We start from the raw sequence: 14,197 nt of genomic DNA, 5'->3' as shown, positions 1-14,197 counted from the left end.
TCCTCCAAAATACACCTACAGCATTTTTTTCTCCACAAACATCCCCTTTTCAAATCTTTTACCCCTAAAATTTGATTCCAAGGATTTTTTCTGATAACATTTCTAGGAAGAAAATGGGTCCACCTGTTTAAGGAGCTGCTTCCTCTTCTCCTCTCCGGTCTCATCACGTGCCTGCAGATCCCTCTCATGCTGGGCTTTTAGGGCCTGGCTGTTGACTTCCAGACGTAGCTTGGCATCCTCCGCCACCTGAAGTTCGTCCTCAAGTTCCTCCATGCGAGTTTTCATCTCCTCCACCACAGCCTCGAGGCCGCGTTTGGCCTTATCCAAGTCGTGGACCTGAAGGGAGACAGACGATATTTTAAATCACATTTTAGTAAAATAATATAACACATATCAATTAGTTTTCCTACCTAAACATTTTCAATTACTTTTTAAACTGCTAAAGTGACAGATGAAAATGTTTTTACATTCTATTTGGGAGGGAAAAACAGCAGTGTGCCGACTTACGCTACGTCCCACGTCATCCTTTGAGCTTATGAGGTCCTCCATCTCAACTCTGAGGCTTTTATTGATCTTTTCCGCTTCCTCAAGGGCATCTCGGGTCTCCTCCAGGGCTCTGGAAAGAGCCAATACTTTGGTCTCTTTGTCCCTCGACTCAGCCTCTGCTCTATCTCGCTCTTCGGCAAACTTGCAGGAAACCGCTCGCTCCTCGGCCAGCATCTAAGTATGTTGCCAAACGGAACATGTGTAGTTGAATAAAAAGGGTGGGTGGAGAGATTTGAATGTGTGACGCATATTGGATATGAATTCTTAGGTTTGGAGTAGATAAGGAGCTGAGTGTGATGCATGCAACATTGTAAATTAAGATCACATTTTCTGAAAAGATGAACTGGGAGAATGTTAAGAGTGGAGGTCCTGAAAAATGGCAGTTATCCCCACAATAAATCCAAAATCGCAATGTCACCACACGCTTACTTGGTCAAACTTCTTCTGCTTCTTTTCCAGGTTGGAAACGAGTTGCCTTTGTCCGTCTAGGTCCATCAGGACGTCCTCCAGCTCCTGCTGCATTCTGCCACGACCCTTGTCCAGTTTGTCGTAGGCAGAGGCCTTCTCCTCATATTCATTTTTAGCCGCCTCAAGGTCTCGCAGTAAACGCTTTTTACCTTCCTCCAGCAGCTCCACCGAGCTCAATGATTCGTCCAGTTTCTTTTTGTAGTCAGACAGCTTTTGGTACACAGCAAGGACATACAAATTAGCTCAGTCACATTTTCACAATCTGTATCTGTACTTGCACATATGCGCTTTGCAGAGAGCTTTCTGACCTGCATGTTGAGCCCAGACAACTGCCTCTCCAAACCACGCTTGGTCTCGCTTTCTTCCTCCAACTGCTCCATCAAATTGATACGGTCTTCCTCCATTTGCCGCAGACGTCCTGCCACATTTAGCTTCTGACGTGTCTCCTCAGCCAGTAACTCCTGCAGGGTAACCACCACCCAAAATAAATTAATTAATAAATAACACAATTTGACACAACATTACCATTAACTGATGTGTATTTAAGAGATCATGTGGTAAGTAAGAGCACTAAATCTCAGCATAGGAATGCGAATCCACGAGACTCTCCCTAGTATTTGAATGGTATATTTAAAAAGGTAGTTATTTTAAAAAGGAAACCTCAAAAAATGGTTACATCAAAAAGATCTTATGCTGAATCTATTTTTGATTTTCCTTGTTGAAAGCCTATGCTTTACCTGACATGCCTCCCCGAACTACATGTCACTGAACTTAAGGTTAGGTCAAAATTTGACAATCATAAAAGAGGAATTTATGGCTAAACACATGCTGCTTGTTAGCCAATGAGCTAATAGCTTTTGGTTTCAGTAATACCACACTGTCCTTAATTTGACACAAGTGTTGTTCACCTGAGTGTCTTGAAGCTGCGAAGATAGCCCGGAAATATCTTTACTCAGCTTGATATTTTTTCCTTCTGCTTCATTAAGCAGGCTGTTCATGTTTTCCAGCTCCACCTTGAAGAATACAACACAAAAAGAAAGGAAGTTAGTGATTTTGTCGCTGGTTTCGTATTTGAGTATTATATCAAGTATTCACCAATACAAGTACAGGATTTGCAAATTTTGTAAACAGCAGAGCACAAAGGATTGTTCTACCACTGAGTCAAGTGACAGGGTTTGATTATTAGGAGTCTTTCTGATGATCGTTATCGAATACGATTTACACCATAGAAAGTTGTAGTATCTCGAACTTGGCTTTTATAAGCAATTTGGCCATGTGTACATTGGTTTTGATTGTTTACCTCAGGGTTTTAATCTAACTTCTTATCTATTGCACTAACCAGTCAACTATATTTTGTCTGGGATATACTGGTTGGGTTTTTTGTAACGTTTCTGTGTTAAAAATAATAAACAAATTAACTTCTAGTTAAAAAAAAAATATGACCGTTGGCCCAAAATGAGGTAGCAAGATTTTTGACTAGGACAAAAAAGTTTGATCATATAACTCTTATTTTAGCTAACTTGCACTGGCTCCCTGATTGTTTAAGATGAGACTTTAAGATTCTACTACTAAGATACAAAAGTTTGCATGGACTTCCCCTTCTTATCTGTCTGATTTAATTTTCTTCTTTGTTCATATTCGGAAAATGCTGGTCTGCTTATGACTCCAAGAGCCAAGAAGAAATCTGCAGGCTCTAGAGCGTTCTACATTCATGCCCCGGTGCTGTGAAATGCTCTGTCCCCCCTCAGATAAGATCTGCAACCTCAGTGGAAGTGTTTGAATAAACACTTAAGACACACTTCTACTCTATGGCTCATTATTGATGCCGACATGGTGCTTTTCTTTTAATGTCCTGCCTGGCTGGTGGCAGAATAAGGGAGAAGGACGACTTGGATGAGTCTATGGAACCAGCACCTGGACCTGAGACATTTTATTATCTGAATTGACCAGCTGTCTCAGGTAGGAAGCTGTGTCATCACTGTCTTGGACTTTTTAACAATTTTAATCATTGCCTATGTTTATTGTTGATGTTCATTTTGTTTTGTGTATTGTTACCCAATGTAACATCTATTGCAGCCTAGAAAGGGGAATACCTCTTGTGTGGCCCCTTCTCAAGGTTTTTTTTTTATTTTCCTCGTGCTAAGGTTTTTGAGTTTTGACTTGCCCGCATGCATGTTTCGGACAGAGAATGCTGTAATTGTGGCCTGTGCAGTCCTTTGAGAGATTTTGTGATTAAGGGCTATACAAATAAATGTGACTTGACTTGCCTAGAAAAGTAAATCAATTCAATAAAACTTAGTCAAGTTTTAGTGAATGTTTTTGAAAATTAGATTTGTTACATCATTTTCCTTCAGTCTAAAATATGCACTGTGCACCACCACTGGGCAGGAGAATAGCATGGGCACAGGAGTTTTTCCACAAGCCATAATGGTGACTGTGGCTCAGGGGACAGACCAGTCAGTAACTTGAAAGTCACCCGTTTGATTCAAGCCTGTCAGCTTGGTCTATTGCTACAGTGGCAGTGTGAACTTGTGATTACTGGAAAGTGGTTCTTGTATTCTTAATTTGTTTTATGCTTTAGTCCCGTTTTTCCTCCCTTTTCACAGCGGTTTTATAGTTTGGTCCTTAACCCAAGTGAAGTGTGAGTGTGGACTTTTTTTGCCATACGGTCATTTTGGAGGCTTTGTCCCCGAGTTCGTTCCTCTGGCGCTCGCTCTCGTTTAAGCGTGCGGTGACGTCGTTCAACTGAGCGTCCACTTTCTTCTTTTTGTGCTCCACTTCCTGCTTGCTGGCAGCTAGGGAGCGCAAGTCAGCAACCAGGTCTGAAGACTCCTTCTCCAGGGCTTGCTTGGATTTCTCCAGGCCTGCACGGATCTTCAGGGTAGGCCATTTCAAACCATTAGTGATGCATCATAAATAGTTTGACTTGTTTGTGTGCAGCACAATTTAGAGCAGCGGGCATTTACTCTTTTGGACTGTTCAAGCTGCTCAGAGAGTTCTTCCACCGCTTGGCTGTGCTTTTGCCTCAATTCTTGTATTTGGGCTTCATGACTGCGGCCCTCCTCCTCCATTGCTTTCTTCAGCATGGCCACCTCCTGCTCACGCTTCGCCCTAGTAAGACCAAAAGTGGTGAAATAAAGAATGTAAAGTTTTTCTTTGGTTCTAACCTTAAGATTGGGTTTTACCAAGTGTACAAACCCAGAATATACTTAAAAACAATTTGTGCACTGGATCAGAAAATGTCAACAGAATAAAGTGAATAGATTTGATAAGAAAATAATTGCAATCTATTATTACTTAAAATATTCCCTCTGTGTTTTAGACAAAACTGGAGCATACCAATGTGATACAGTGGACCAAAAAGTACACTTGGGTTAAATAATACCCAATGTGTGTGTTGTAGTTTTTTTCCTACAACCCAACCCAAAGTTTTTATGAACATATATTGGGAGGGAAACATTTAGGAAAAAAAAAACTCCCACTTTTGCTTATCCAAAATTGAGTTTTCAAACAGAATGACCCAGTTTTGGGGGGCAGATATAAATAAATATTATTTTGCCTGGAAAATGTTTGACCATTTGTGGATATTTTTACCAAAATAAATAAGTGTTTTATTTTAAATAGCCTGCTTTTCTGAGATGTTGTATTAATTTATTACTCAAGAAGTTGACAAAATTATTACCAGGGTTGGGTAGGGTTACTTTAACTTGATTACTTTCAATTACTTTTGGATTACTCCAATACCAAATATGCTAATAAAAGACAAAAGAAACTAAATACGAATAAAATTACTAAATTTTGTGCAGGCTTGGGGAGTAACGGAATACATGGAAAGGCAAAAATGATGTTGGCAAGCTGTTTGGATTTATTTTCATTTTGTTTCTGTCGCATTTTATGTTAATTTTGCCGGCGATCAAAGATATCAAAGCCAGGAGAGAAAGCTTACCACATGTTGTGAGTCATAATTTCATTCATATTTAGTTTATTTTGTCTTTTATTAGCATTTTTGGTATTGGAGTAATCCAAAAGTAATTGAAAGTAATCAAGTTAGAGTAACCCTACCCAACCCTGGTTATTACAAAGTTAGTTCAGGTTAAAGTAACCAGTTTTGGATAGGTCGTTTTGTACCAAACAGGTCAATTAGTGGCTTTATTTGAAACAAAGAGACCATTTTCAGAGATTTAGGGGAAACAACATAGTAGGGTTGCTCAAATGACCCTAATTAGTGGATTCTTACACGAGTGATCCAAAATCCGGTTATTTTTTTGAATGTATAATTTGAGGGATAACCGAAAGAAATACAGGGAACTGGGCCAGACTATTATTTGGAGTATACATTGGTTTGTCTGAGTCTCATCTGAGTCAAACCTAGAATTCATCATTTGAATTAGAGTAAACCTTTAACGTGGGTGTCTGTTCAAATATATTGTGGTTATAAAATGGGATGATCTCTCATAGCATGAACCACAGACTGACCGTAGCTCCTGCTGTGCAGCAGTGGTGTCCAGGCTGTCTTCTAGCTCTGAGCGCAGAGCGTTAAGTTCCTCCCCAAGGTCCCGCTTTGCTGCCTCCACCTTGGCCCGGGCCAACCTCTCGGCCTCCAAGTCTTCCTGGACCTCGGAAAGTAAAGTCTCCAGTTCTCGGACTTTCTTCACTGCCAGGCCACGTTGATTGATCTCCTCATCCAAACTGCAAGACGGCAGGACAAAATTTATATCGGTTCTCCTGCCATCATTGACTGGACTTTTGTCAGGATAAAGGGTTGTAACCTTAAAATTAAATTACAGTTTTCAACTTAAAACATTGACAAATGACAACTTCATAGTCCAATATTAACAAAGAAATTTCAATATACATATTTTAATTTAGACAAAATTTTGTCCTGAGAAAAAATGTGGTATTCATGGGCTCCATTTTGAGAAAAAAAATCCTACCGGGCCTGTGTGGCCTGCAGATCGTCTTCCTTGGCAGCCAGCTGCGCTCGAAGCTCTGCCAGTTGCGCCTGGAGTTCGGCCAGCTGCTCATGGAGCTCCGCCAGCTCGGCTTCAAGCTTTCTCTTGGCCTTCTCAATGTCCAGGCGACCCTTCTCCTCCTTCTTGTAACGCACTAGATGGCAAATATGAGGGATGTATTTGAGCACAGTAGATGGAGGAAAATCTTCACTTCGATTGACTGACCCTCCAAGTCAGAGATCATTGACTCGTGCTTGGCTTTCAGCTTGGTTAAATTCTTAGATTTCTCTTCCTCTTCAGCTAGGTTTGAGTTTATATCTGCCATCCTTTCTTCCAACAGCTTTCTCTCCTAAAAGTACTTGGTTGTTAAAAAAGTGTCCATAGCAATTGTTAGATAAAGGCTGCATACCTTCTGTAGTTTGTTGTTCTGGTCCTCCATAAGCAGAACATCCTCCTCCAGTTTTTTCACCTTCCCCTCCACAGCAACCTTCTCCAGTTGCAGCTTCTGATGTGCGTCTTCTTCCGCCACTAAGTGAGCTTCCATATTCTGTATTGGAGAAATGAAGGTAAAATATGTGGAAACTTCCACACAATCTTTTCGTATTAGGCAACCTATCAAATTTGATCTAGACTACTTTATAAATCTCGTTTTGTGTGTGTGTTTGTATGGCTCCAAAACAGCGGAACGGATTTACACACTTGTACTTTAGGCCTATGCGAGCGTCTTTAGTTAGGCTTCATGCCAAGGCACCTCCAATAAATTGATCCAATCTAAATCAAATCCAATCTTCTCAACTACTTAGAAAAATCCCAATTCGTGTGTGTGTTCGTATGTGACTTTTAGGCTCCGAAATGGCTGAATTGATTTTTGTGAAGATTTACACAGTGGTACTACATATTTGTTTAATCCCGAAGTGTTACTTTGGGCCCTTTGCAAGTGTTATTAGCCAGGTTTCGTGTCAAGGCAACCCCCCCAAAAAAACAACAAACATCTGCTTGTACTTGGTCTGCTTTTGTTGGGTCTCTAACGCCATCTGGTGGCCAAATTAGGTCCTGCATCTCCCGACCACTCCAAGCAGACGAATCTAATTTTCTATAGCGTCGGTCGGCAAGGTATGACTAGCGACACATATATAGCTCTTTTCAAGAGTACATATGGCTTGAAAAAAAAAAATAGATTTAGCACAAGTAGACATCACGTTGATACATATAGAGCCGATAGTCTCACATGCGATGCCGAGACAACACCTCTGAATCAAGGGTTTGGTCCAGTATATATTGGACGCAATGTGGTCAGAGTGTCACACCAACAAACCCTGATTTGCCTGTAAATCGTAAATACTCCTTTGGTTGGAAGCTCATTAAACAATCTATGCTCATTGTTGAGACACTTTATGATCAAAAGGCAGAGAACAAACTTACCTTGAAACAAACGTTTTACACACAAACTCAAGCAAAAAAGGGTGAGGGGTAAAAATGGACACTCCTTTTCCCTTGCCCAGCGCCATCTGCACTGAAGGTAAATAGTTGGTATCCTTGTTTGCAGTATTTTGTGACATGCTTGCACCTTGTTTTGAAACCATTGTTTAGGATAAAAATGACAGTCAAAATGAGCCTCAAAACTCTTAAGTAACTGTGGGAGAGAGACAAATTTTAATTGCATTTAGTGCATTTATATTGAAATGGCATTGTTATTATATCATAGATTTTAATCAAATCATCTAACGTCACACAGTGAAATAAATGCACTGAAGAATAAGCTTTTGGTAGGTTTGGCGATTTTGCTGAAATATTTAAATATAAGGTGTGGTTCTCTCTCAAAAAAAAATCTAAACATTTTTGCCTTTTTTTGGGTCAAAAAGATTCCCGACTCTGGTTCCATTGGCTCGGCAACACTGGGGCATTTGCTTGTATAAAACGTGAAAAGCAATACGATCAACACAACTTTTGTTAAAATATTTGATATAAATAATAAAATATGAAAAAAGAAGGAATAGAAACATCTACACAGTTGTAACTTTTTATGACTATGACATTTATAAATAAAGTTCATGGAAATTAATTTGAATTAATGCAAATACACATAATAGAACAACGAGTAATTCTAAAATTACAAATAAAAGATTTTGAAATCGGAACAACGAAACAATAAATGCAATTTTATGACTTGGTAGCCACACTAACAATAGTATCAGTGTAAAACGCTTAAAAACCCCCACCTTCCCACACACGCAGACAAAAACACAGACCACAACCATTTGTTATTCACTTGTTGTTAGGCAGGCAAATATGTTATCCAAAATGAAAAAGGCTCCATAGCCCAATTATGAGGCATGCAAATGTATAGTTTTTGCCACTAAAATAATTGATGTAAATGGATGCTGTAACGAATGTGTGCATGCGTGTTCCTGTCCATACAACATGGTAAGTACCAATTGTTTTGTATGAGTGACAATTACCTGTAGCTGCTGCTCCATTTCTTTTTTCTCCTGCGCCAGGGAAGTGCCCCGCTCTTCTTCCTCCTCTAGCCGGGCCTCCATCTCGTGCAAGACTTCCTCCAGCTCCTGCTTCTTGGCCTCCAGGCGCACTCTCATCTCCTCTGCCTCGGCATACAGTTCCGTCTCGGCGTGGAGTTTGCTCTGCAGCTGAGTTCGTTCCTCCATCAACTGCGCAAGGAAAATATATTTACGCTTATATCAGAGCTCTCATCAGAAGATCTACCAAAGTTCATACTTGAGTATGTTTCTGGGTGATGTCCTTAAGCTCCGCCTCCTTCTTAGCCGCCACTTCCTTCGCCGCTTTGAGTTCCTCGTCCTTCTGACCCATTTCTTCTTCTTGGCGGGTTACCTGCAGCAGGGGCTTCACCTGGAGGAGAATATTAATAACTGACAGGGTCCATCATGAAGCAAATCCTTTTATCATGCAAATGGATTTTTATAATATTTTCAACACTCCCCTAAATAGACTAGGTAAAACCTCTGTGGTTGTCCTAAAACTACAAATCAATTGGAGCTGTCAAACAACGAGTAATAAACTTATATTCTGTGAAAATAATTATATGCTACCGTTAGCTTGTTCTTAGAAATGCTAAGATAGAGAAACTAACTACAAATGCCTCATTTACTGTCTTAATAGCAGAGCTTTCTCTAAAGTAGGCAACCCACTGAAAGAAATTGGTTTAAAATAAGCAATAAAAACTATTGGGCGGCACGGTAAATGACTGGTTAGTACGTCTGCATCACAGTTTAGAGGGCATGTGTTCAATTCCAGCTAAAAGCCTCCTCATTTGCAGTTTGTATGATCTCCTTGAGCCCGGGCACTTCGGTTTCCTCACACATACCAAAAACATGCTAGGAAGGTAAATTGGCTAGTTAAGATTGGCTGTTGAGTGAGTGTGTTAGTGAATGATTGTCTCTGTGTGCCCTGTGATTGGCTGGCAACCAGTCCAGTGTGTCCTGGCCCACTGCCCAAAGTCAGCTGTGATAGGTTCCAGCACCCTCATGACCGTAGTGAGGATATAAACGGCAGGAAAACGAAATAAATTATTAAATATAATAACCCATATTGCTTCATAAGTAAATGTAACGCTATGAGTTTATTTTGTGTGAATGTGTAACTTTGCATTGTGATTTATTTTGAGGGAAGAGTTTTTGAGAGCCTCAAACCTTGGTGAAGAGCCTCCACCACTGCCAGTTTTTGAGTTTGAGGTAGCAAGCGCAGTTCCTTTGTATAACCTTCATGGCAGTTAATTGTTGCTGACGTTTACTGAACGCCCTAATAGACAAAAACCAAAACATGCACTTTAATACATACACTCATGAAACAGCCGTTGAGAAGTATTGGTATTCGTGCGTGTCATACTTGCGGGCCAGAAAGCCTCGTGCTTGCGCCTGGAAGGAGATGATTATCACGGTGAGCTTGAGGTCTCTCTCTTCTTCCAATTGAGCTAACACTCCCGTCCTGAAGAACATCTTACTTTGGCCAATGCGATATATGTTAGTGTCCAAGTCTAAATGTTTGACCTGCATGGCAACAAACAATGCATATGCATTTCTAAGTCACTAGACCATGAGCCCTTTTTCACACCTCCAGTTAAAGGTTTTACTATGTTAATGTCTTGTGAGAAAGGCAGCTGTACATTTGCCTGCTTTCAAATTAATATAATGTGAGTTCTTAGCAGGAATCATTTGATACGATGTGTTAAAAAGCGTTAATGGTACTTGGCCATAATCATCTTACCATCAAGCAGCATGCTTGCTTCCCATCCATAAAGCCCTTAGGAATGGCATTGGCTGCCAGGATCTCATACCTGCACACACACGCACACACACAAACATACACACACACAAACACACACACACACAAACACACCCACACACACACACACACACACACAAACACACACACACAAACACACACACGCCAAACGCTCGCCCGAGTTAGTATAAGGAGTAACCAATAACAATAGAACAGCAGCAACAAGAATTACAAAAAAAGCAAAAACAACAAGTGCTACTAGTTAATCCACCACTATACAAAACCCGCAAAATAATTTTAAGGTTACAACCTTTTATCCTTGCAATGCTGTTACGGTGCACTGTACCTAAAAAAAATAAATTATTGCACTTTTGTCACAACTTAGGCCTGTCTCTTAGCACTACTTTGTCAATATTTATGCAAAATTATCCTGACAGTTTTTATTTTATTTGTTTGTTGTTTACCTCGTTGCATACAATGTTTCACAACGTTGATATCAACTACAATAAAAATCTATTCAATTCGATTCGATTTTAAACAGAAACAATTAAAAATGCGTAAAAAGCAAAAACAGGGCAATGAATGATCACTAAGGAGAGCATCAAAAACTAGAAAAAGAAAAATGCCAATAACAAGAAATAAATCCAACAAAAATACCAAGAAGATCTAAGAAAACAATTTTTTAAATGACTAATAATAAAAAACAAAAGTGTACCTCTGCCTGAACTCCTGGAACACAATGCGGTTTGGGAATCCCTGCCTGCAGATCCTGATCCCCTCCAGCACACCGTTACACCTCAGTTGCTCCAGAACCAGGTTAGCATCCATCTTACCAGCCTGTAAGAGCAAAAACACACAATCAACACCCATGAACTGGCATATAGATGTACACGCATAAAACTATACTAGCGTACCCTCTTCTCATGGTTGGGGATAATGCAGCGCACAAAGTTTGGTTGCGTGTTGTGCAGTGTGGTCATTAGCTTGCCAAGGGACTCCTTGTACAGCTGGCCCACTGTACGAAACATTCCTTTCTTGGACTTGGTAGAGGTGGGCATGGAGCTCTCTGACATCTTGGCCATGGTTTCCAGGCCCACTACCCGATCCGCTGAGGAACAGAGATGCAAAGGCACAGGAGTCAAATGTGTGGATCAGATTCCAAAATCCCCAAAAGAGGAGCAAAACCCACCATCCTTCCAAAGATCTTGGATAAAGTTGCTAGAAGAGTTGCTAAGTAAGGCTGTCACGTTATCATTCAGAGGGTCCATGTTCTTGGTAAGCCAGCTAGCTGCATTGTAATCCACCTAACGACGGAGGATAAGGACAGGAGCGTACAAGGTCCACTAGTTAAAAAGTCACTGTTCGGTTTGTTTGCCGTCAAGTTCGGTGATGCTCACCTTCCCGGCATAGTGCGCAACTGTGAACATCAACTTTTCTTTGTGTTGTTTGGGTTTGGAAAACTTGACGTGATTGGCGTGCGTGTTTAGTAGCTTGTCCACAAAAGAGATATCTGTGGCTTTCGGAAACCAGCATTCTTCATCCAGCAAGGCCAGGATGCCTGGTGGGTTGTTCTGGAAAACAAGATATGCTTTTTTCACATTTTGTGGTCAAATCAAAACCAGACAAAAGCTGGTCACAACCCCTCTCTCGATGAGCTCGATGCAGGGTTGCAGATCCAAACCAAAATCGATGAAGTTCCACTCAATGCCCTCGCGTTTGTACTCCTCCTGCTCCAGGATGAACATGGTGTGGTTGAAGAGCTGCTGCAGGCGCTCGTTGGTGTAGTTGATGCAAAGTTGTTCAAATGAGTTGTCCTGGGATACAATTATGCAAGACAAGCGTCAAATAGAAAGAAAAAGTTGCTTGGAAACGCATAGACCTGTTACTCAAGCTAAACTGATGTTTTATAAGAAAGTTGTTAAAAGATGCATACATATTTTTTTCTACATTTCTAAAAACTAAATCTAATTGGTCCTTGCTAATAGCTGCATTCAAAATAATTGCAATTGATATCTATTAAAATAAAAACATGTTCAATCAAACATGTAAAATTGGGAAAAAAACATTTCTAAAGATGCCTTCATTAATTAGGCAATTATTTTAAAAGGGTAACTAGATCCAAAACACAAGCTACTCTCGAATGGTAAACATGTAAAGTATTTGTTTTCAGTACGTAAATGTTTTGTCTTGATGTATGAAGTCCAGATAAATAGGGATGGGTGTGCAATCATATCAAATATTATGTATGCGCCAATACCACCCTTCCATTAAGGTATTGGCCCTCATGTGGCTAAGTGAACTTTGCAACGACTGGTGGTTGTTTTACAATCACAACGTGAAAATTAAGAGAACGTTGTATTGCGATTAATTTACAAATCTATCTATCTATCTACCATGGTCATATTCCTCAAGAGGGGTGACCGACAGCAAGACAAACACATACAATAACAAAGAAAATAAAAGGGAGAAAAAAAAGCACAAATATTTTTGGACCATGGCCAACCCAATTGCCCAAACACCCAAACAAGTTAGGCACCTCGGCACCTAAGTTGGTCATGCTTTCGTCCCTCCAGATGAAACGGGACACCAGAAAGCGGCCATGTCACTCGGGTCAGGGTGACACAACACACTCTTTTGTTCAACAGCAGGGCCCGACAGCTTTCACTGGTTTACCCCTGCCGCATCATACGGGTGCCCAGCCCATCCTTAAGAACGCGTCCACAATCCCACTATCCTTTCACAACACCTCTCCACTCTTTTCTATCACCAACAAGAGCTCTAGCTTCCATTATATTTAGGCCTCTTTCCTGCAGTGCACTCATAACACCATCCATCCACGTCAATCGCGGCCTTCCTCTTGGTCTCCTTCCATTGACTTCTGCTCTGTAGATCCTCTTCAACATTCGCTCCTCATCCATCCTCTCCATGTGTCCAAACAAACTGAGTACTCTCTTATCAACCCGCTTGCTCAGTTCCACGACTACTCCAGTTCTGTCTCTCACAATTTCATTTCTCAATTCATCCAATCTTGTCAGTCCTGACATAGTCCTCAAACACTTCATCTCAAAAACATTCAATTTCCTTCTTAAATCTGCGTTCAGGCTCCAAGTCTCCGCACCATACAACACAGTCGGCACAATCACACTCTCATACAGTCCCCTCTTAACATCCATACTCATACTCTTGTTGTTCATCACTCTCCTCAGAGCACCCAAAACCTTGCTTCCTTGATTCACTCTGTGCAATACCTCGCACTCCATTCCACCAACTGCAGCCACATCACATCCCTAAATCTTTCAACTTCTTCCAGCACTTGTCCATAAAACCTGATTTCTAACGTCATGCCCTCTCCATCACGTGAACACTTCATCACCTTACTCTTCCCAACATTGATTGTAATTCACCCTTTCCTTTCATCTTTGTTTCACTCAAGGCTAACACATCAACCTTCCTTTTAGTCATCATCCTTCCGATCTCCTCTTTCTTCCACTCAGTCGCTTTACTTCCACATCCTCTCACATTTAGTGACCCTATAACTAGGGTTTGCGAGACCTTTCGGTCTCCCGCCCCCCTTTCTTTGCCTTGCTGTCTCTTAGAGAGTAGAGATAGAGAGGAGAGGATCCCCAGTCCCCCTCGCTCCCTCGCTTGTCCCCTCGCTCCCTCCACTTTAGTCGCCTCTTACGACACACAGTGGACCATAGTGGGAGAATTATCTTACCTCTCACAAGGAGAGGGCCCCTCACCACAGGACAAATTCACTAAACAAAGAAAAACATTCACTTATTTTTTGAGAAACTTTGGATGGAATTTGACAGGGATTACGGTTTTTTAAAGTTGAAAAAGGAGGCTTTCGATAAGAACAAAACCATAGTTGTGCAAGTAGCAAAAGTCTCTGAGAACATAATCATGTATTTGACCACAAATTCAAACTTTATTTGATAAAAAGTCAAAATTTTAGATGATTGTATTGGAAT

At 40.8% G+C, this 14,197-nt stretch overlaps 1 protein-coding gene across 2 annotated transcripts in view; it reads right to left on the bottom strand.

Moving 5' to 3' along the window:
* Nucleotides 1-14,197, bottom strand: part of LOC148374739 (myosin-14-like) — a 33,244-nt gene that overhangs the window by 8,539 nt on the left and 10,508 nt on the right. For both annotated transcript variants that reach the window (XM_088340329.1, XM_088340321.1), the window contains 21 exons: nucleotides 11,864-12,037; nucleotides 11,621-11,794; nucleotides 11,413-11,527; nucleotides 11,138-11,331; nucleotides 10,939-11,060; nucleotides 10,206-10,275; nucleotides 9,828-9,988; nucleotides 9,632-9,740; nucleotides 8,700-8,831; nucleotides 8,426-8,632; nucleotides 6,376-6,513; nucleotides 6,192-6,315; nucleotides 5,949-6,120; nucleotides 5,491-5,703; nucleotides 3,981-4,125; nucleotides 3,682-3,888; nucleotides 1,923-2,027; nucleotides 1,323-1,475; nucleotides 976-1,224; nucleotides 508-720; nucleotides 124-336 (listed from right to left, as the gene is read on the bottom strand). In XM_088340329.1, the coding sequence (XP_088196455.1) occupies nucleotides 124-336; nucleotides 508-720; nucleotides 976-1,224; nucleotides 1,323-1,475; nucleotides 1,923-2,027; nucleotides 3,682-3,888; nucleotides 3,981-4,125; nucleotides 5,491-5,703; nucleotides 5,949-6,120; nucleotides 6,192-6,315; nucleotides 6,376-6,513; nucleotides 8,426-8,632; nucleotides 8,700-8,831; nucleotides 9,632-9,740; nucleotides 9,828-9,988; nucleotides 10,206-10,275; nucleotides 10,939-11,060; nucleotides 11,138-11,331; nucleotides 11,413-11,527; nucleotides 11,621-11,794; nucleotides 11,864-12,037 (3,390 nt within the window). The remainder of the gene's footprint in view (nucleotides 1-123; nucleotides 337-507; nucleotides 721-975; nucleotides 1,225-1,322; nucleotides 1,476-1,922; nucleotides 2,028-3,681; nucleotides 3,889-3,980; nucleotides 4,126-5,490; nucleotides 5,704-5,948; nucleotides 6,121-6,191; nucleotides 6,316-6,375; nucleotides 6,514-8,425; nucleotides 8,633-8,699; nucleotides 8,832-9,631; nucleotides 9,741-9,827; nucleotides 9,989-10,205; nucleotides 10,276-10,938; nucleotides 11,061-11,137; nucleotides 11,332-11,412; nucleotides 11,528-11,620; nucleotides 11,795-11,863; nucleotides 12,038-14,197) is intronic.

This window comes from Urocampus carinirostris, chromosome 1, assembly GCF_059441175.1.
Source record: "Urocampus carinirostris isolate Australia breed hairy pipefish chromosome 1, RoL_Ucar_1.0, whole genome shotgun sequence".
Lineage (NCBI taxonomy): Eukaryota > Metazoa > Chordata > Actinopteri > Syngnathiformes > Syngnathidae > Urocampus > Urocampus carinirostris.
The sequence above is the reverse complement of the archived record's forward strand: the minus strand, read 5'-3'. Positions and strand labels throughout refer to the sequence as shown.